The 20,802-nt window shown below is 38.0% G+C and overlaps 1 protein-coding gene across 1 annotated transcript; it reads left to right on the plus strand.

The window, feature by feature from the left end:
• Window positions 1-374: 374 nt before the first annotated feature.
• On the plus strand, window positions 375-18,110 carry LOC122845140 (protein sprouty homolog 3). Its single transcript, XM_044141216.1, has 2 exons — window positions 375-1,014; window positions 12,979-18,110. The coding sequence occupies exon 2, from the start codon at window positions 12,988-12,990 to the stop codon at window positions 13,927-13,929; it is 942 nt and encodes a 313-aa protein (XP_043997151.1). The 5' UTR covers window positions 375-1,014; window positions 12,979-12,987; the 3' UTR covers window positions 13,930-18,110.
• The last annotated feature ends 2,692 nt before the right edge of the window (window positions 18,111-20,802 follow it).

Here is a 20,802-nt window from a genome sequence, read left to right on the forward strand (position 1 = left end):
ATAAATAAATGCAAGTCAAAGTTTTATTGATACAATGAAGCTAGTTTGCAAAGAATGACTTCACACTACAAACATAAATTCTTACATTTGGAAATTGTGATGAATCAGTTCTGTTTTAATGAAATGAAATTATTTTTTTTTAAACGTTCCTCCTCTGCATCTTGACTTGATTCCAGAGCTTGTTTAAGTCCAACTTTTGCCCAGTCATGGTAAAGCAGAGTTAAGTGAATTGAGCTGAATTCAGTGATGAAAGAGGGAGGAGTTGGAGACGGGAAAGGAGGAGGGCTGACCAGAGATAATGTGTGTGTGTGAAAGAGAGACAAGGACTGCATGCAGCTCTCAGTCATTCATCTCTTAGAGAGAGGAGAGGAAACTGCAACAGAAAGACAGGGAGAGTTTTTCTAAATAACAAAGAAGACTTTTTTTTTTTTACCTAGCAATCTTGACTTGTATCTCCTCTCATTCTAAAAGCTGCAGTTTTTTCTTTGCAATCAAGTTGTCACACTGCAAGTTCAGCTACTGTCTGGAGATATTTCTGATTCACTCTCAGGCGTCCGAAGACTCATTTCCTGCTCTGAGAACTGCAGACAAAATATACCAAAGCCATATTTGTGCCTGTTTGTTTGACATGATTCCAGCATCAGGAGCGGCCATTCCAAAGTGAATCTCTGTTGAGCAAGGACAGAGAGAAAGGGGGTGGGGGGAGACTCTTTTTATGCAGTTTACACAAAAGGACTAGTTGGCTTATTTTTGGAAGGTGAAGAACGGGGTGACCTGGAGAGGAAGCGCCCAAGAACAGAAAAGCTCCGGTAAGGAAGAGGAGGAGATAAAGGAGAAGGGTGCTTCAAACTGAGAAAGAGCATCCTGCCCAGCCCAGAAACAGATACCAACAAGACGAAAACACCAGGTTTATTTTTATGTGTTTTTAACCAAAAGAAACTGTAGGGATTCTGCACACTCACATCCGGGACACACCGGCACACCGCCGCAGAATGGATCTCCCTCCAGTCAGAGGTAAGCATAAACTCATCCTGTCGCCATTCGATCTCATCATGATCTATTGGTGATTTGCCTGACCTTGAAGCGAAAGAATGGTTTCAAGATTCTTGAGGAAATTCAGAGTCTCTCAAACTCTCTGTTGTAAAGGTGGAAGCAGAGTTAGCATCCTAAAATTTACTCTGTTTAAAGTTTGTGTGCACTCAAGAATCAGTGTAAGTTTTTAAATTTCAGTAACTAAAATAACAATCTCTCAGGAATAACTGTTTAAATTGGCAACACTTTAAATAACCAAAGTGGCATCACTACATGTGAGTACTGTTGTTTTATCCGTTAATTAACAACCAGCTGCATTACACAGTAATTTAACAACCTGCTCATGCTTGGAATTAAAAGCCTTCTAAATATATTTTATCATGGAAAGGAACATACAAATAGTTTAAATGCTGCTCTAAAAGTCTCATTAATTAACATCTGAAAGAAAAACAACTCATAGACATGAAATTTATCATGGAAACAACAATGCTGCTGAAAGAAATACAAATGCAAATAAGTATACATTAAATATAGTTGCAGAGCATTATTAACACTGTAGTTAAATATTAAAAACAATTTCTGTACATATTTTAAGAGTCTTATTAAAAGAGTAAAATAACACTTTTCAACATGCAGACCTACAAATATACAACGTAAAACTGCCAGTAGTCAACATTTCACCATCGGTAACAGGAAGGTTTCATTAGCAGGAAGTGTTTCTGCTCATCTTGTAATTTAACTGTTGCATCACATAATAAGTTGGTCATTTGAAATCAAAAATTGTCTTTAAAAAAAAAAAAAAAAAAAAAAAAAAAAGGTTAACCTTTTGGTGTATCTATTTCATCACTCTAGTAAAACCCCGTAAAATTCCTAGATGTGTTTTTACTCAGCAGCTTTGGGACGAAGTTAAGGTAACTTTATTCCAGCTGTTCCACTTCTAAAACCAATACTTAGCTCCAGAGCAGTTTACATGTAACTGCATTGGGGACATACGAGGCCGGGATTGATCGTCCTCAAGGTCGGATGTGGAACGTCAATACCCATCTACGTTGGGTTGGGACTGGAGGGGCGGGTGGATGAGAAAATGATGGGATGGACTGATGGGAAGAACGGAAAGAAAGAAAATGAACCGGATAAAGGGAGGGAGGAATGGGTGTTCACCATAGTTAGACAAATGGGCAGATGTTTGGAAGGAGAAGTTTTCTACAAAGAATGAAGGATGGAAAGAAAGAAGCAGAGATATGAAGCAAATATATACTTAATTCATTCAACAATAAAACAGCTAATAGATGGTAACATTTCATTCAGCAAGTATGGAACATTGATCTTTGGGGAAGACATAAAAAGTAAGATGTGCTGGAGAAAAAAGTCAAAACTCTTTCACATCTGACTTTTTTCTTGTAAAAACTGCAGTGGAAGGAAAAAAAAAATCCCCTGCTGGTTTCTTAAAGTCTCCTCATTTAAGCAGAGACCAGATTTAAAAAAAAATTGTGAAAAAAAATTACAACATTAAAGTTAAAACATGTTTTGCAAGTCATTGTGTAAAACAAGTATTTCATCTCATTGTAGCAAATTGTTGGAGAAAGAGATAAAAGTACTGAGATGTTTCACCAGGTTTTTAGTGCTTTGCAGGTTTGATTCTGACCCACTGCTGTGGGCAGAAACTATCTCAATCCTTAAGATTTCTTTAATGTTTGGTTGCAGATTTTCTAACAAGATGAAAGACTCATCCATGACACTAGTTTGTTCATCCTAAATGCACAGTTTAATGGATAAATGCAATAAAATAGACCAGCTTATTTTTTTTAGCCCCTTTCAGCTTGTATGTCAACCATGACTTTAATCATCACTTAATTTCTCTTTCTTACCCATTCTGATGGTCAATTTGAACTTTTAGTAAGCCAAAATGACTGAAGGGCTAGCTAGCATTACCTGTGCTAACATGTTATACTAGCTGTAACTTCATCTCAATAATGATTTCTTAGAGGTTGGAATGTTTAACAGGAAAAATATTTTATGGTTTACTTCACACCAATATGTATAATTAACTTTTCAAATGAGAGTCAAAATGAGTAAAGGGCTGGCTAGTCTTGCCTTAGCTAACATGTTATGCTAGCTATATCGTACTGCCATTAAATGATTTCTTAGAAGTTGTAACTTTGAATTATATTTGACATTCCTTCAAGCCCTCTGGTGTTCCAGAGTGCAACCAACCGGAAGGCAGCCATTTTGGATTTTGAAGTCAGGCTTAGTGAGAAATCTTCAACTTTAAGTTTCCAAGTATTGTCCTTTATAGGTTTTCCTGATGATTATTTTAATTAGGAAATTTGGACTTTAAAATGGTTATGCTTGTCCCTCTCTTGGCATTATCTTGAGTAGGATCTTTGCTAATCTTTTACTTAGCAAGTAGCTAGTTTATTTTATCATTCTGAGGACACTGCTTACTTTTAAGTTGTGCTTTAAGGGTTCAGTTAAATCAGTAGTAAATAATGCTAAAGATGTGTCTTAGCTAACCTTTAGCATTCTATTTTGATTTATTTTTATATAAAGTAATCTCTTGAGGCTAAACGGTGATCAAGAATAGCATGTAGAGGATGTATTGTATATGAATGAAAATCTGTGTTTTTATGTATTTATTTATTGTCCTTTTTGGTCGTGCTGTTCTTTTTGTTGTACTGCAGTTTTGCCCCTGATTTCTAGACAAATTTCTCCTACAGGAGAAATATTTATCAAATATAATTATATTATCTTATGTTACACACGAATATTGCTTGAAATTCTAAAATGACCTGGGATTATTTCCACGTTTCATCTATGAAAAAGAACCTTTTTCTTAAAGTCTGATCTTACCATTCTTTTTTCATGCTCTTGCAACATTCAAACTAGACATATTGGTTACATAGCACATCTTTGGTTGAGTTTGTTCCTCAGAATTTCAGAATTAAAGACGAGCTATTTCTCACATTTTTCTTCTTTTTTGATTGTATGGCAACATCATAGTAAGACAGAGTAGTAAATTAGAACTAGATATCAACTGTCTCATCTGGTTAAATAAGTGTAATAAAAACTAAAATTCAACCCAGGTTCGAAACATCCATACTCCTTCTTATAACTGGGCAGAAATACATAGTTAGTTGTGGAAAAATGTTATGTCCCATATAGCCTACCAGCTGATGGATCATAGGATTTCTCCTTTGTAGGTAATCTATTTTGATTCGAGCTTTTATCAATTTCTGTTATTTATTTACATCTCTATTTGAATATGTAAACAACTGGGTCAGATAGTCTCTACTTCTGTCATTTTCATAATTTTAAACATGCATCGTTCCCTCATTCTCTGGCTCTTCTCTCTTCCTCGTTTCCTCCTTCCCCTGCCTGGACTTTCTGGTCTGCAGTGTCTATTTCAGTCTTTCCGCTGGGGTCAGATTCGGCACATCCGGTATCTCGTCCAGTTTATTGTCATTGAATTCTGCTGAGCTCCCAGAGGGCGTTGGAAGGAAAAGCCCCTGGGTCTTAGTGCCAGACTTGTCCTTAAAGGGAAAATCATGGAACCAGAAAAATCTGAAGTGATGACATTAAAAAATTTGACCTGGTGACGTCTGCTGGTTTGAAACACTCGGGGTATTTGTATGTAAAGATGAGCAAAAATGTTTTCTATATTAGACTATAAGACAACTGAGAAGACATTTGAGACTAAAAAGAGAAAACATTTTCTAAATGCAACGTTCAGCTTAGGCTCAGTGGTAAAATAAAATGAATATGTATTGCCACTCTTGAAAAACATTACAGTTTACAAAATTTAATTCACTTCCTCTTGATAACTTGGCAACTGGAGGCACAACGGGGATAAAAAGACCAAAAAAGTTAAGGGAAAGGTCAGCAGGACTGAATGGGTGAAAATCAGTTGAAAGAGTGAATGGAAGGACGAGGAAAGGAAAATGGGAAAAGAGAGGAGAGGGAAGGGCAACCCCTCCTCATTCCAAACTGTGCTGTCTGTTTAAAATAGCCTGAAACCATGATGTCATCTGACGCCAAAAGATGATTAACATCAGTGAAGTTCAGCAGGTTAAGTTCAGCGACAGTCAGGAAGTCAGACAAGCTGATAAGTTCTTCTTGAAATTGTAGAGAAGTGCAATTTTTACTCAGCATCTCTTTTCATGAAAATTGAGACAGCAGATGATTCATTTAGTAAATGTTGGGTGCATTTCCTTCATTTATTTAATATTGACATTCACATTTGAAGAACTTGACTAAAATATGTGGATATAAAACTTTTTTGTTGTACACAATTTGTCAGCTGTTTGAGTGATGCCCAAGATTAAGACTTGGGCTTTTTAAGGCCTTCATGATGCATTGATGAACAGAAAATTTGAAATTTAAAATGTATAAAGTGCTTATTTGTGTGCAAATCCAAAAACACTGCTTTAATTTAGAAAACGTGACTTTATTTTATGGAGGACTGTTTTCTGTTTTAGGCAGCTACATTAGCAGCAACATGTGTGAGCCATTGTCAACTATATAAACAATCCAGTGTATTTAATAATACCTGGAGTTCTACACTAAAAAAACACTAAAATAGTCCAAATATCATAGTACACGTCAAATGAGAGAAAATTAACTTACAAGTAACTTTTCAGCAAGATGTAAAAACTTGTTTTAAGCCAATAATTCCTTAATGTGGATGAAAAAGAATTGGTGTTCGAACAAGATGTTTCTCTTGTTTTAAACAAAATAATCTTCCAATGGAACAGAAACTTTTTTTAAAATTAATATTAAAGAATTATTGACTTAAAACAAGCCCTTATATCTTACTGAAAAGTTACTTGTAAGTTAGAATTCTTTTATTTGAAGTGTACCAAGAAATTTGGACTAGAAACTAGACCAATACTACTTGGTAAGATTTTGTGTAATGGTTTTAATTTGTTGTGACTTTAATATTAGTGTACAAATTAAGGATATTTTAAAAGACTGCAGTTGTTGGTCTTTCTTTCAGTTGTCATGGATACAGACTTTTCAGGCTAATGAGATATTATGGAGCTTATTGCAGCATTGGCCCATAACTCAGACAGCTGATAGTGACAGGATGTCTCTATTGCCTTACATGGGAATGCTGATTATGGGATGTTTCATTTGTAATGCACTGCTCTGGGGTGATTGAGTTTGCACAATTTTTCAAAACAAGAACATATGAGTGTACAAGCAACTAAACAATCTAACTTCACTGTAGTTGCTTTAATAGACTAGTGTACTCTGTATTTTTCTGAGTTCATGATAGACTGTATTTATGCTTTTCCGTTTAAAGCCGTAATACAGTTATACAGTTATAGTATGAACTGTAGTTTTGAAGACAGAAACTAAACAACAAAACAAAATAACTGCAAGTAGCACCATTAAAAGAATAAGTGCCAGGTTGCACAGTTTCCACATAGGAAAGAATAACTGTAAAAATAATAATTGTAATAATAAATTGCAGTACAAATAAAAGACAAAAAAAAAACTTTTTTGGATGGATGTCATACATGTATGTATTTAAAATATATATTCCACACTCAATAGTGATTAGAAATTTGATGTGTTGAATAGTTATGTTGCAGTTAAGACAGACATAGTGTTTTTGTTGCAAGAAGTGATGGAAAAGAGTGTGTGTGAGTGTGTCCCAGGGTAAAGGCTCAGTCATCACTGATACTCCCCCAGAGCGCTTTCCTCAGGTTACTGCTGACAGCTTCTAAAAACATCAGCTCTCTCTCTCACAGTTTCCCTCTTAGTTTGGTCTGCTACAGAGCCATTTATTTTCATTTATTCCAAGTTGTATGCAGGAATTTCATCCATTTCGGTTTGGTCCTATGACGACTTAATGCCAAACCTGACCAAGTCAGGAAATCATCAAAGTGGAAGCTCGGCACGGTCTAGTTCTATGTCCAAAAAGAGAGTATTTGGTAGTTGGCTTAGCTAACTACAGGTAGCCATAGCAACGTAATATCCCAAATGGAGATTTTTCAGTACAATGCCAGAGAACTTGGATAACTCAAATGTTTTTTAGGCCAGAATTCAAATGTCAGGAGGCTTTCTTGTGTTATCAAATTGAAATTCAGAATTAGACTTCAAGCTCAAACTAACCACAGCTTCAGTGATTTTAATCTAGTATTAAGAGTATTTGGTAACAGACTTGTAGCTACAACCTAATAAAAGGTTTATATCTGTATTTTAACCATTCAAATTCCATGACAATTTTACTTGCAGATGTTAGGCAATGCAATGTGGATCTAATTTAACAGGATAAACAGCATCACCTGTTAATTTGTGAAAATTAGTTCAGAATCTAGTTCAGCTGAATTTGCAGCTTTAATTCTTAACCCGATCTCAAGTTTACTTTAGTGTTTTAGATATTTAATTAGAGCAGATCAAGTAAGAATAAATAAAGTGCTTTCAAATTCCTCATAAGTCTTTCATTTATTATGAGAAGGTGTAAATACAAGAAGCAACTAAATTAAAAAGCAAAAAATCATTCTTAGCCCCTTAAAACAGATAAATATATATTTCAGGTGTTTTGTTAATTGTACTGATTATGGTTTGAAGCTAATTATAAATATAAATTGTACCTTCCCACAGAAAATAAGAATACTAAAGAAACTTTAAGTCATGGCCATGTTGTTGGGAAGACTCCTGAGGTGACACCTGTCCATCAGGCTGTAGATGACAGTCAACAACTTGATGCTAAAACAGTGGTTTCTGAGAATATCCTTGGAAAATTGAGTGAAAGAAAAAAGTGTGTTAATGAGAATATCTGGGTGAACATACAACAGCAAACACCTTTTACAAGTCTCACCATCCTGCTTTTTTTTCCTTGTTCATGAATCCAACACAGTATCTGGTCCAACCTTCAAACTGCAACTGTAAGGACAATCTGTAGTTGGAATAGATCCAAATAAAATCTGTCCTGCATGCCTGAACCAAAATGGACCTCAGTGGCGTTACACATGCATTGCTGTGTGATTAGTTAGCAGGTTGCCACCTGCTGCTTACACAAGCAACACATTTTAACCATTTACTTTGTAGGGTTTATAAGTTACAAGCAGGAAAAAATAATAATCACAATAATATTAATTGCCATACTGCAGGGGTGGGCAACTCCAGGCCTCGAGGGCCGGTCTCATGCAACTTTTAGATGTATCTCTACTTCAACACACCTTAGTCAAATAATGAAGTTATTAGCAGGACTCTGGAGAACTTGACTGCATTTAGGAGGTGATTCAGCTGTTGGATTCAGGTGTGTTGGACCAGGGAGACTCTAAGAGTTGCAGGACACCGGCCCTCCAGGACCAGGAGTGTCCACCCCTGCCATACTGTGTACTAAGGTCATATGTTATTAATTTTTTTTCACTTTCGATATTGGTTATATGTTTACACAAAGCCATCATTTAAGTGACTGTTGCAGATTGTACCCAACACCCTTTTACTGGAAGATGTTTCCATGAAAACCGTGTTTTGGGAAGCCAGCTTTCCAGAATCCTCAGACAATAACAAACATGTGACTCAGAAAAAACACATGCAGACACACACACATCCTTCAGCTCCATTTGTAATGTGAGAGGGGGATGCTGCCTGCCCCACCCTCCTACTTCCTTTAACACACATACCCTTGTACTTCTGTTGGTCTGAGGATATTGTATTGACTTCCATTCATTTTAGTAAATGCTTTTATGCCTTACCTTAACCAACCGTTAACGCACACACACACACACACACACACACACGCACGCACGCACACACACACACACACACACACACACACACACACACACACACACACACACACACACACACACACGCCAACTCTTCTCCCTGCTGCTATAGACAGAGGACTGATAACAGACTCCCAAGCAGCTCCAGCCAAAACAACAGTGACACTCAGCATAGTCATACTGAAGCACAATCAAGTAACTATGTTAACTTCAATTATTATAAAAAAAAATCAAGATATATCAAACATAACTTCATGGAAATTTGACTTCACAATTTGATCTCTTGAAATTGGTCTCTGTCTCTTTAAGATGCTCCTACTCTTTCCGACACTCCGGCTTCCGCAGGTTATCACAAGATTTCTGAGGTCATTTACAACTGTTCCTATTATGAGTGTTGGACTGAGAAGTAGCTCAGATGTTTGCTAATTGCTGCTGCCACTAGTCTGGAGGATCTCAGAGGGGGAGTAATAGTCCTACCTGGGTTACAAATCTCTGCAGCTCCTCCAGAGTAACTGTGGGGTGTTTTTTCCGATGAATGCTCTACCTGCCCGACCTGTCATTTCAGTAAGATCTCATTTCTTTCCAGTTTTGTATTTGTCATTTTAGATTATGAATGGGACATGGTCTGTGAGATGAATCCTACTGATCTTCCCCCTGACATCTAAGCTGCGTTCTTTTATCTTTGTAAAGCAGTTTCTTCTCTAATGTTTTTTAAAGACATTATTGAACCTTTGAGCCCTTCACTGCCTCAGCAGTGCTGTTGTTGGTATTTAACTTATACCACAAATCACAATAGTAGTAGAAATGTATTTATTTATTTTTGCAATGTGTTGTATCTGGCAAGCATTGTGGTGAAAGCACCATTATCATATGACATAATGGTGTCAAATAATAATAATCCTTCTCTGTCCAATTTTACAACACATTTGAAAACCCAACAGACTTGATTTTACTTAACTTTTATTGGTATTGATTTGATGTGTTTAACTGTGCCGTTTTATTGCATTTTGAATTGAGCTTCTTTCATTCATTATTGTATGCTTAACTTTGTCACTTTATTTTTATGCTTTCCTTTATCTTATTTATGACGTATGTGCAGGACTTTGTTTCAGCTGTGGCTATAAACAGCTACCAGACATCCATCCCTCCCACAGCATCATCATCCATAATGACGTTTTGAATGACATGACAACATTTAGTTCCCCTTTGGGATAAAACAGTGTTTTGGATTGAACTGATTCAATAGTGCAAAAATGAATAAATAAATAAAACTACAGTTGCTCAGTAAATGACCAGCGATGTTCGACTTCTTCTTTGCATTTAGAGGTATTATTATTGTCATTGTTGCCCCCTCCTGGCCTGACATGGTTATTTCAGCTATTAAGAAACAAAAAAAATCTATCCTCTTATCAGTTCTTAAAAAAAAGCAACAAAACAAAACAAAAAAAAAACATTAAGATAAGCAAAAAATGTAAAACAAAATTGCAGAAGTGTAGCCCTAGCTTAGTCTAACATCCACAGTGAAAAATAATATTGGAGCAGAAAGTCCTTCCCTCCAATTACTTGAGCTTGAAAAGAAAGAGGCTCTTTGGTGTTCAGCCATCTCTCATGACTTCCGGGATCTGTGCCATGTTCAGGGTGGCATCAGTTGTAAGTAAATATGAGGTCATGAAAATGAACGACAGGCCTCTTCCCTTTTAACAATTAGATGGTCTGATAGGCGAGCAGAGTAGGAGTGAGCTGCAGCCACCGCTCTGTCTGATGAGATTAGTCACCAGGACCTCTCCTCTCAAACTAATTTGAAAAATGCATCTTCGTCTAACCAGCCCCATCCCTCCCTATCTCCTGCTTTATGGGTGGACCTGCGGAAGGAGGAAACCAAGGGGCTGACTGGTCACGCTAAGTCAAAAAGAAACTGGAATGCTGCAATTTGTTCTGTATATTTTTTAATACAGTGTGGTAAATGTTTTTTTTTTTTCAGTATTTTTTGTTACCCAGAAAGTGCTAATTAATCAGTGTACATCTCTTTCCAGTGATGAACTCCTGTTCTCAGGTTTTATCCACCTACATTAGGTCCAAAAACATTAGAAAAAATAAATAAGTCACTTTGGATAAAAGCATAAACATAATTCTGTTACTTTTGCACAACTTTTTCTAAAGTCCTTCTGTTTCTTCTTGACTATGTGCCTTTAGTTTCGGGTGCCACATGTGTTTGCAGTCAAATATCATCTCCCTTCATGCTGATAACATAAAATACTTTTCCTGCCCCAAAAACAATATATAATACTGCTGTTTCTTACTCTTTTAACTATCTTTACAATCTTCTGTTCAAAACACATTTCAATTTATCTTTTGAAGGGCGAGGTAGTGACCTCTTGACCTCTGACATTTGCATGGACAGATCTGTTACTGTGTATTTCTTACTGTGTGATTATTGAAGATGGTGTGTCTTTTACACTTTTCCAGCCACATATTGTCATTTTGTTCAAAACTATTTTCATTTTGATAAATTATAGCAATATATGATTATATACACTCTCAAATCTAATAAATCCTTTGATTTAATTGCATATCCTTTTCTGATTATTTTATACTAAGCCATGTTTCCTCAAAAATTTTACTTGAGTATTTCTTTAAACAATTGGTAGTTACTAATTGACTAACTCTTATTGCCGTTCTGTTATGAGACAACCAAACTTTCAAAAGTGTAAACCAGCTCGCCTTAAACATGTTTGGTCCTCTTTGTCCCTTTACAATTATTGTTTTGTGTCCAGTTTGACGTCCAAACCAAGTGAAGCTTCTCATGAGATTAACTCAACAAGTTGAGGAATTTTTCATTTCTTTCTCTTATTGTAACAGAAATCTGTAACACTGCCAGGAAGCCAGACCCACCAAACTGTTTTTACACATTCACACCACAGAAACTCACATATCTTCAGTTCCATGAATATTTACTGATGCCCAATATTTGGGCTTTATTACCTGCTGTGTTCAGAGTTGATCATTAAAAATAAGCTTTGGTCGTCAAAATACTAAAACCAATTGTGTTGGTTTTTGACTTGTGGTTTTTCCCAAGCGATCCTAAAACTATGAAGGTAGAAACTTTAAAAATACTTATATTTTGGACTTTTACAGAAAACACACTAGCGTAATGACTCAAGTAGCACTAAAAAACCTTAGTTAATTCAAGAGAACAGAATGGAAGGATTTAGTCTCAGTCGTCAGCAGCAGAAGCAGCTGCAGCAGCAGCTGCAGCAGCAGCAGCAGCAGCAGCAATTAACGGGTCGCTTCTCTGTGCTACTGGCAGGTTAATGACTGTTAGTTTGAGAAGCAGAGATCCTCCATGGTCAGGGCGACACGGTGGATGATTGTTTGTAGCCACTGCTGCCAAAAGTAATTATTCACCCCCTTGTTATGTTCGTTTCTGAGGTACAGCAATAATGTTTGTGGGTCAATTTGAGCCGGGGAGTGTTTAATCATGCCGTAGTGTACCAAAAAATTCCTCCAAAACATTTTTGTGTCTGATTATTAACCCCAATACTAACCATTTCAGTCAATATTTGTGTGATAATGTTTTTTTATTTCTCAGAAATTAAGAATCAATCATGACATCTTACTCGTTTACTCATTTGGACATGAAAAAATGGAATTTAAAAAAAACATAATTTTCTTGAAATTGATCTTTTGTAAATTTTTTGTTACATTTTGATTTTTTTTTTCTATGGTTGATCTTTATAATTGAACTTGAGACACACATACTGTTCAAGGTCCAATTGACCCACTGATTAAAATCAAGATAAATGAGCTGTAGCTCAAAGGACAGACTTGAAATATTTTTGCTCCACAAATCAGTAACAACCTTCCAGAAAGTACCAGAACAGCTGAAACATTGAGTTCCTTTAAATCGAGGCTCAAAGCCTGCCTGTTTGGAGTCGTCTTTGGTTTGTTCTAAATGGAACACTGATCAACATGACGAGTATCGACGATTTCAATGATGACAATTGACAACATGTAATGGTTATTGCTTGTTTCATGGTGACTGCATAAAGTTTTTATGATAAAAAGCACTTTGAACTGCCTTGTTGCTGAAATGTGCTGCACAAATAAACTTGAACTTGAAATGTTTTGACAACTTTTGATCCTCTCAAATGACTCAAGCACCAACAACTGAAGCAGCTTTCTCTCTTCTTCTGTGTATTTGCAGATATGTCTGATGTCCCTTGAGATTTGGGAGCCCCATACCCCGGTGCCACACTGCTGGCTCCCCAGGATGGAACATACTCATTCCCTGAGAAATGAGCAGGACTCAGTACTCTCACTTGACCAGATACGGGCCATTCGGGCCAGCAATGACTATGTGGACAGACCAGTGGCGTTGGAACCAGCATCCCAGTCTGGATTCTATTATGCCCACGAGGACCGTATAGTATACAGCCATCACCCCCAGCCTTCTTCTTTCTCCTCTGCTCTGTCCCGCAGTCAAAGTCAGCAGCAGCATGCTCATCTGGCACACCTGAGCCGCTCCAGCACTGTGAGCTCCTCGATTTCTCGGACCAGTGCCACATCCGATCAGCGGCTTCTGGCAGGTTTGACGCCATCTCACTCTGGATTCAGTTCAGTCATCCACTCTCAGCCTAAAGGGGAGCTTAAGTCCGACACTTCCTTCAGTAAAGGCCTGACAGACGAGGAGGCTGAACATTTGTTCATCTGTGAGCGATGTGGCCGCTGCAAGTGTCAAGAATGCTGCAGCCCCCGCCGCCTGCCTTCGTGCTGGGCCTGTGACCAACGTTGTCTTTGCTCTGCCGAGAGCGCCGTGGAGTATGGTACGTGCTTGTGTTGTGTAAAAGGCCTGTTCTATCACTGTTCTGCCCAAGATGACGAAGATAACTGCGCCGATCGGCCATGCTCCTGCACTGCAGCCCACGCCTGCGCTCGTTGGAGCACCATGGCGCTGCTGGCGCTCTGTCTGCCCTGCCTCTGCTGCTACCCCCCTGCCAGGATGTGTCTTGCACTATGCCAGTGCGTCCATGACCGAGCAACACGGCCTGGCTGCAGGTGCAGCAACACCAACACAGTGTGCCGCAAAATTTCTGCCTCCAACCCCAACGCCGGTCATCCACCGCTACGAAGCAAAGACCTGGAAAAGTCTCTATGACACGTTTAGAGTTGGGGGAGAAAATCAAACCCCAAAAAATATTGACATTGTGATCCATCTGCCTACAAATACCAACCTAACAAACCCAACATCAAGTGTTGTTCTCCTAAAATACTTTGAATTTAGATCTCCAACTCAGGGGGACCAAAGACCTACTGTGCCTGTTCATGTTGGAGACTTAATGCCTGAAAATAAGAGCTCTACCTTTAACCCAGACTCTCAGACAAGAACAACCTGTCTTTGCCTTCTGTCTTATCTCAGCGTGATAAAATCTATTTATTTATTGTTAAACCTCCTTCCTCCCCACCCTTTGCAGAAGGTTCTAGCACAGAGAAGAGTGACTGACCCGCGGCGGTGTGTACAGTCTTCAGCCAACAGGAGTTCCGTTCTTCAGAAACAGAATTTCAGAGCAAGTACTGAAACTAATCATGAAGTGATGTTCTGAGCACTTATTGCAATCTAAGGACAAAAAGGGAACACATTAAATCTTTTTGCTTTTTTGATTGCTTGACTAGGGCTAAGTAAAGCATAAAGGCCATAAAGTGACTGTCTTCACAATCTGAAACCAAACAATGGGACCATCCACTGTACTGACTAAGTGAATTTAAATGCTATTAAGCTCATTTGTAAAAGAAAAGCACTGTGAGGTGGATGGACGATGTTTTCCACCCAGAACTGAACCGGGGATTATTAAACCAGAGAGGATGCATCCATTGTGTCAAGGCAGCGTGCGAATGTGTTTGTGTGTCTTCTCCTACTGTACAACTTGTGTGCGTGTGTTGGTGTGTGTGTTTGTGTGTGTGTGTGTGTTGTTTTGTTAGCAGAAGAAGCCTCCCTTGTCTTTATTTTTAGCTGTGCTGCTTTAGTCAAGCTCCAGGAGTCTGGTCAGGTTTCCTCTTGAAGTCAGTCTGTCGCCAGCCTCACCCCACTGACCGACCTCCATCTTCCTTCTCCACTCCTCTTTTTCTTATCTATTTACTCATCCACCAATCAGGTAATACCTTGGTTTATGAGGGTTAGATTTGTTAATAAGCAAAATTACCATGAGTAGAGCTTGCCTTTTGAAGTTTTCGGTCATAATGACATCTGACGAAGACTCAACCCAGACAGATGAAAGAGAACTAAGACAATCCAACTAGAAAGTAGACACAAGGCATTTATATTGTATCTCCCTCCTGCCTCATCTGTCTTCCCTCTAAAGCTCAGACGGCTAAAAGCCTCCAGTTCCAGGCCCACAGAGAGTTGATCAAACAGGCAATTAGCTTCCTGTTAGCTCTTAATGGGCCATAGAAGACCGGAGTGTGGGAGGGAGCGAGGAGAGCGAACAGGATGCAGGAGGAGTTGTGGTGTTTGGCAGATGGAGAGAGGGATGCTAAGAGAGGGAAAAAGAGGTGGTTGATGTTGCAATGAGGTCATCCTTTATTATTTTTTTATTTCATCACTTCAGGCTTCACTGCAAGAGAAATGCAACAGACATTCTCAAAAAGGGAGCATCTAAGGCCATTGAATACAACAGTCACAGGAGTGTGGGTGTGTATTTGTGTGAAGGGTTGGGCGTGTGCATGTTTTCCAGTGTGTGTGCGTGTGTGTGTAGGTTTAAGAATGAATACATTTTAGCTTGTCTGTGCATGAATAAGCACAGACGTACACACTGACCTGATGTGTTAAATATTACTTTGCTATATTTTTGTATGTAATTGTGGACCTTCAGCTGTATAACCATTTCTATTCGGTTTTATCTTCACACAGCGATATTGTTTTCCATTGAAGTGAGAAATATTTTGTGTTACTACACAATTGTGATCTTTTCTGAAACTTTTAGGGCAACTCTCACAAGCATCATGGGTTTTAGAAACAAGTCTAACACTCAGCTGATATGTGCAGTCAGCAGCAAATGGATTTTGCCTTGTGCACCTGGTTCCACAGTGAGCCCCATCAGAAGAACCTTATGAAGGTCGGTGTCTCAAATACCTATTTTCATTGCGCACTGAGGTGTTTCATAATTTTTTTTTTTTTTCACCTTTTGTAATTTTGTCTTAGGACAAAGGATAAAAATGAGCTCTTATGCCAAAAATCATGGTAATGTTGACTAAGGTGCACAGTCTGAAATGTCATGTCTGTTAGCAAACCAACTGCAGCGCTGTTACCTGGGCAGATAGCCTGAGCAGCTAACATAGTCTTGTTGTGTTAGTTAATAAAGACAAAAATGGTAAAAAGGGATACTATACTGCACAATAAGCACTTGAAAACTTCTGAGTATAATACAAATAACAAGAAATACGTATTCCAGCACTATAATGTTCTTCTAGCAGCATTTGTTATTGTCTATGTTATGAAGCTGTACTGTCCAGGGTTCGCCTGAGAGTTGCCCTAGATTTTTTCGTACATCACTGATCCTACACCGAAAGTTGAGTTTTGACTTATTAATGTGTTCCTCCTTTTTTGTTTGTTTTTTTTAAGTCACAATGTTGCAACTTTTTCCTGTATTTACTATTGTCTACACCATAATTACTGCAAATAGTCCAAACAACATAATCAGATGCTCAGTAATCAAATCCCTAAATGTTACGTCCACATCAATGAAGATACATGTGAGGACTCATTTTTATATTCTAGACACATTAAACCATGCTTTCTGAAAACAAAAAAATAAGTTCCTGATTGGAGCCATTTTTGATACTTTGCTGGTATATGCATGTAACTGTGAATGATTATGCTTCAAAAGCAGCAGAACAGCTTGGGGATCCTGAGTTAAAAACAGAAGCGTATTGCGGTAAACATTTTGAAAATTGGCTCCGTTTTTCTATTGCATCTTCATTGCTGTGGACCCAGGTGGATTCTGCACTGAATCTCCTCTTCAATGGCTGAATGCCTGCAGTCAAACCTTGGTGCTTATGAAGACCATGTGAGGAACAACTGTTTCATTCTGGAAACGCTTTAGCTTGAACTCTTTAGCTGCTCGGTTTGTTATGTACAGAAACACACAGAGAGGGGAGCTGTGGAGGAGAAGCCAAACTCGGTTCCAGACAAACTTAGATTAAATTAATAGTTTTTAAGAGTTCTTATTTTTATTGACACATCCGGACTGAAATGTTAATATTCTGAAACATGAACTGAGTTTAAAAAGCTGCAGCAGAGTATTGACCTTTCTTTCATTTTACCCTCCATCTTTCCTCTCGTTTTCCTCTCCTAACTTTATTCCTGTTGCTTCTTCTCATTTTCTTATTTACTTCTACCCTTTTCCTTCTTCTCCCTCTATCCTTCATTGTTTTGCCAATTTTCCTTCTTCATTCTCCATTTCCTTCATTCCTTTCTCTCTTTACTTTTCAGTTTGCCTTTTCTTCCTCATCCTTCTGTCCCTCTTTCTATCCTTTTAACATTGTAAAAAAAAACATAAAAATAATCTCCAATTTTACCCTATAAATACGATAAAATTCTGGCAACCACAGCTGCTGGTATTTTACCATAAACTAGTGACATTTCTTTCTTACAGTCTACTCTTTCATTCTTCCTCCTCTTTTCATTACTTCCAGTTCCTTGCTTCTTCCTGATGTCTTCCTGTTTTTGCTTTTTGCAAGTAGTATATTTAAATGCCGACCTCAATAGATATATTTTCTGTAAAATTATAAAACACTTTCAATTTGCAATTCAAAAAATGTCAAAACATTGACAAAGAACTAATTGAAAGAGTTTTGATTAGCATGCATTGTTGCTCTTCATCCTCCACAACTCGCCTTACCAGATGATTCTGTATGTGTCTGTATGAATTCAGTCCTTTGCATCGTCAGGAATCTTTCTGCTGCTAAATGTTTGAAGGCTCCCTCAGTAACCACTCCACTTCTCCTTGGGACGTAGCAAGCATCGTTCCTGGTGCTAGTTGGCATCTTGTAAGTCTTGGGAGAGTATATAGAACAAATATATATATAGAAATCTATCTAAAATAAATATATATATATATATATTATATATATAAGGCAATATGCATTCCACAGTTGGTTTCACTGCTGTTTTTGCTTCACCTATATATTTATTTGAATGGTTGCAACAATTGTGCTAACATTAACCATGTTGTATTTATTTTACAGCACTCAGTGAAAGCGAAGAGCACCAATGTTGTTGTTTGAGTTTCTTTGTTCCTCTCAGTGTGGTGTGGCTGCTGCTGCCCTCCTGGCAAAAGACGAACCAATAAAAGAACAGTTTTCAAACAAAAGTGGAGTTCATGTGGTCTGATTTTATCATGCAGCTGTTCCATCTCACCAGTAATCAAGACGACAGTTTTATTCCGACAATGAGGCCAGACTAACTTCCATTCATCCTGACTTATCTAAGGTTGAGTCGTCAACCGTCTCCTGAACATTCTGCAGGATTGCACTTGCATGCGAGGGAAGGTTGACTTGAGAACTGCAAGGCAAGGATTTAGCACACTGCAAAAACACAAAAAGATTTTTTTCATCTAGTTTCTAGTGAAATAAAGCAAAGCTAACTTCCAAGTAAATTTTCAGGAAAATTTAGGAGCTAATTCATTAATATTGATAAAAACTAAATACTGCACTGGCAGATGATTTCATTTAACATGAGACTTCTTATAAGTGAAATCATCTGCCAGTGGAACTACTACTTTTTATTAAGGAATTATTCACGTAACACAAGCTCCTGTATGTTGTGATGAAGCCACTATAATTGTCATCAGTTGCTTCTCAAACGTCAGTCAGTGGCAGCAGACAGACGCTCACAATGAGCCAGGTTCTGCTGAAGGTTTCTTCCTCTTTAAGAGAGTTTCTTCTCTCACTGTTTCTACATTCTTGCTCAGTGTGAGGGATTGCTTCAGAGTCAGTGGCGGCTGTTTCTTGGAGAAGGGCTGCAAGTAAATGAATCGGTGCAATCGATGGGGGATGTTATCATTTCGGAGTTAAACGTTAATCTGTGCTCTTTCAAATTGTAAAACGCTTTGAGATCAGGTTCTTTTGAAATGGCACTCTCTTAGTTTGATAGGAAGTGTTCCAGTAACTGCCAGCTAGGATCCCATAAGTCTCAAACCTGCAAACAGAAATAAAGTTGTAAACAGATTTGACTGCATTGGACCAATAAAAGTATATTGTAATCTCCAAAAAACTACATAAAACATGAATTCCAAAATAACAACCTCTTATAAGCTTCTTAATATCCCATAAGATCTGTGGTCTTCCAGCAGGTCTTTTTGTTTACCCTTAGAGCTCCACCCATAAAAGTCCAAAGACAAGAGCATTTTTATTAAAAACAGAAAAATATAACTAAACACAATTACATTGCATATTACATCAGTTTTAAAGTTAGGTGGGTCACTAATAAAATTTTCATTAGTAATTTATTTAAAGAGAAATGGTTGATGGGGGTGTCACATTACATAAAGTAACAAGCCACAAAATGACAGCAATCAAGGCGTCAACAAGACAGTCCAATTGACTTTATTTTTTCTTGTTGCACACAAAACAAAATGTGGAGCAGGAGAAAGGATTAAGAGTAACCAAACAGAAATAGAGTACCAAAATTTAAATTGGCTTAAATGTATGTATTTTGACACTTCAGTACCTACGGTAAGTGTTGTGTTGTGTTCCAGCATCCACGTTGGCCTCAGATGACCCTTCATTCACGATCTGCGTTCCGACGTCGTTTGATTTACAAATGGATCACTGCTGGTGTCCATTAGTGGGTCTGATTTCCCTAAAGCTTCATTTGCTGTGAAGATCCCGAACATGACCCATTCTGACCTCACGTCCCCAACCTGCAATCAAGTTAAACATCTCCTGAAACGGGGTGTGGATTCAATGTGCTCGTGTTTTTGCTGGCGTTGTTGTGAACGTTAACATCATCTGCAGTTAAAATCCAAGGGAGGAGTCAAACAGCAGTTTGCTCCCCCATCCTGGTGCTCCGCTCCCCTCAATGTACTCTGTTGGGCCCATAAATAAGTAATCACGGCTGGCTCAGACTAATGGCTTCCTAAAGCAGTGAATATAAATGGATGGGTGTTACAGAAACACAAAAAGAGTCCTAGAAGAAATATATTTGAAAGGGAACACACCAGGGTGTGTTGTGTTTTTTTTTTATTCAAATTTGTTCCCTTTTTATTACCTAAAATCAAAATGCTTCTCAGCAGACTAAATGCACCTTTTCCTCTGCACCCGCCCCCAGCAACCTCAAACAAACCATGACGACACTCGACATACGGCCGTCAGCATGCACCTATACGTGAAATAGAAGTTAACACACATACTCTGCCGACCGTCTGTGTGTGTGTGAGCAATGAAAGTGTCATAAAGAACATCAATAATGCACGCTCACCACAAGCTTTTACCAATAAACCCCATTTACCAGCTCACAATTCTGTGATGCCATGTCTGGGGTGACATTGGGTCACAAACACAGAGATCAAGATCATTGTCATATGGGACTTGATCTGCACTTTGTCCTCAAATCAAATAGTAAAACAATATTTACAATATTTTTCAGCACATATTCATAGACAAGTTGAGGAAGATGTATAAAAACCATGATGAACCGACTCCATCATAGTCAAAGTTTCTATTACAGAATAGAAAAATTAGCATAAAATCCAGCAGCATGATCATTTCTAAACCTACACCATAAGTCATTTTTCTCATCCTCTGAGTATTATGACTAAGAAAGTAAATATAAACAGAACCTTTGAGGACATTTCTGAAGACAGAAGATATCAGACTCTTCTGTAAATCACTGGATTTCCACGCCCAGCCATTCCCACTCAGACATGTGGTTATTAGTTGTGGGCTTTTATTTTTATTTTGCTGGAGGTTCATGGGAGTCAAAGAAACCTGAAACAAAAATCACCTACCCATCAGGAGTCTGTGCAGATGTTAA

This window comes from Gambusia affinis, linkage group LG15, assembly GCF_019740435.1.
Source record: "Gambusia affinis linkage group LG15, SWU_Gaff_1.0, whole genome shotgun sequence".
Classification (NCBI taxonomy): domain Eukaryota; kingdom Metazoa; phylum Chordata; class Actinopteri; order Cyprinodontiformes; family Poeciliidae; genus Gambusia; species Gambusia affinis.

What these genes read in the sequence shown, in the direction of transcription:
- LOC122845140 (XM_044141216.1), top strand. Translation starts at nt 12,988, where the DNA reads ATGTCCCTTGAGATTTGGGAGCCCCATACCCCGGTGCCACACTGCTGG.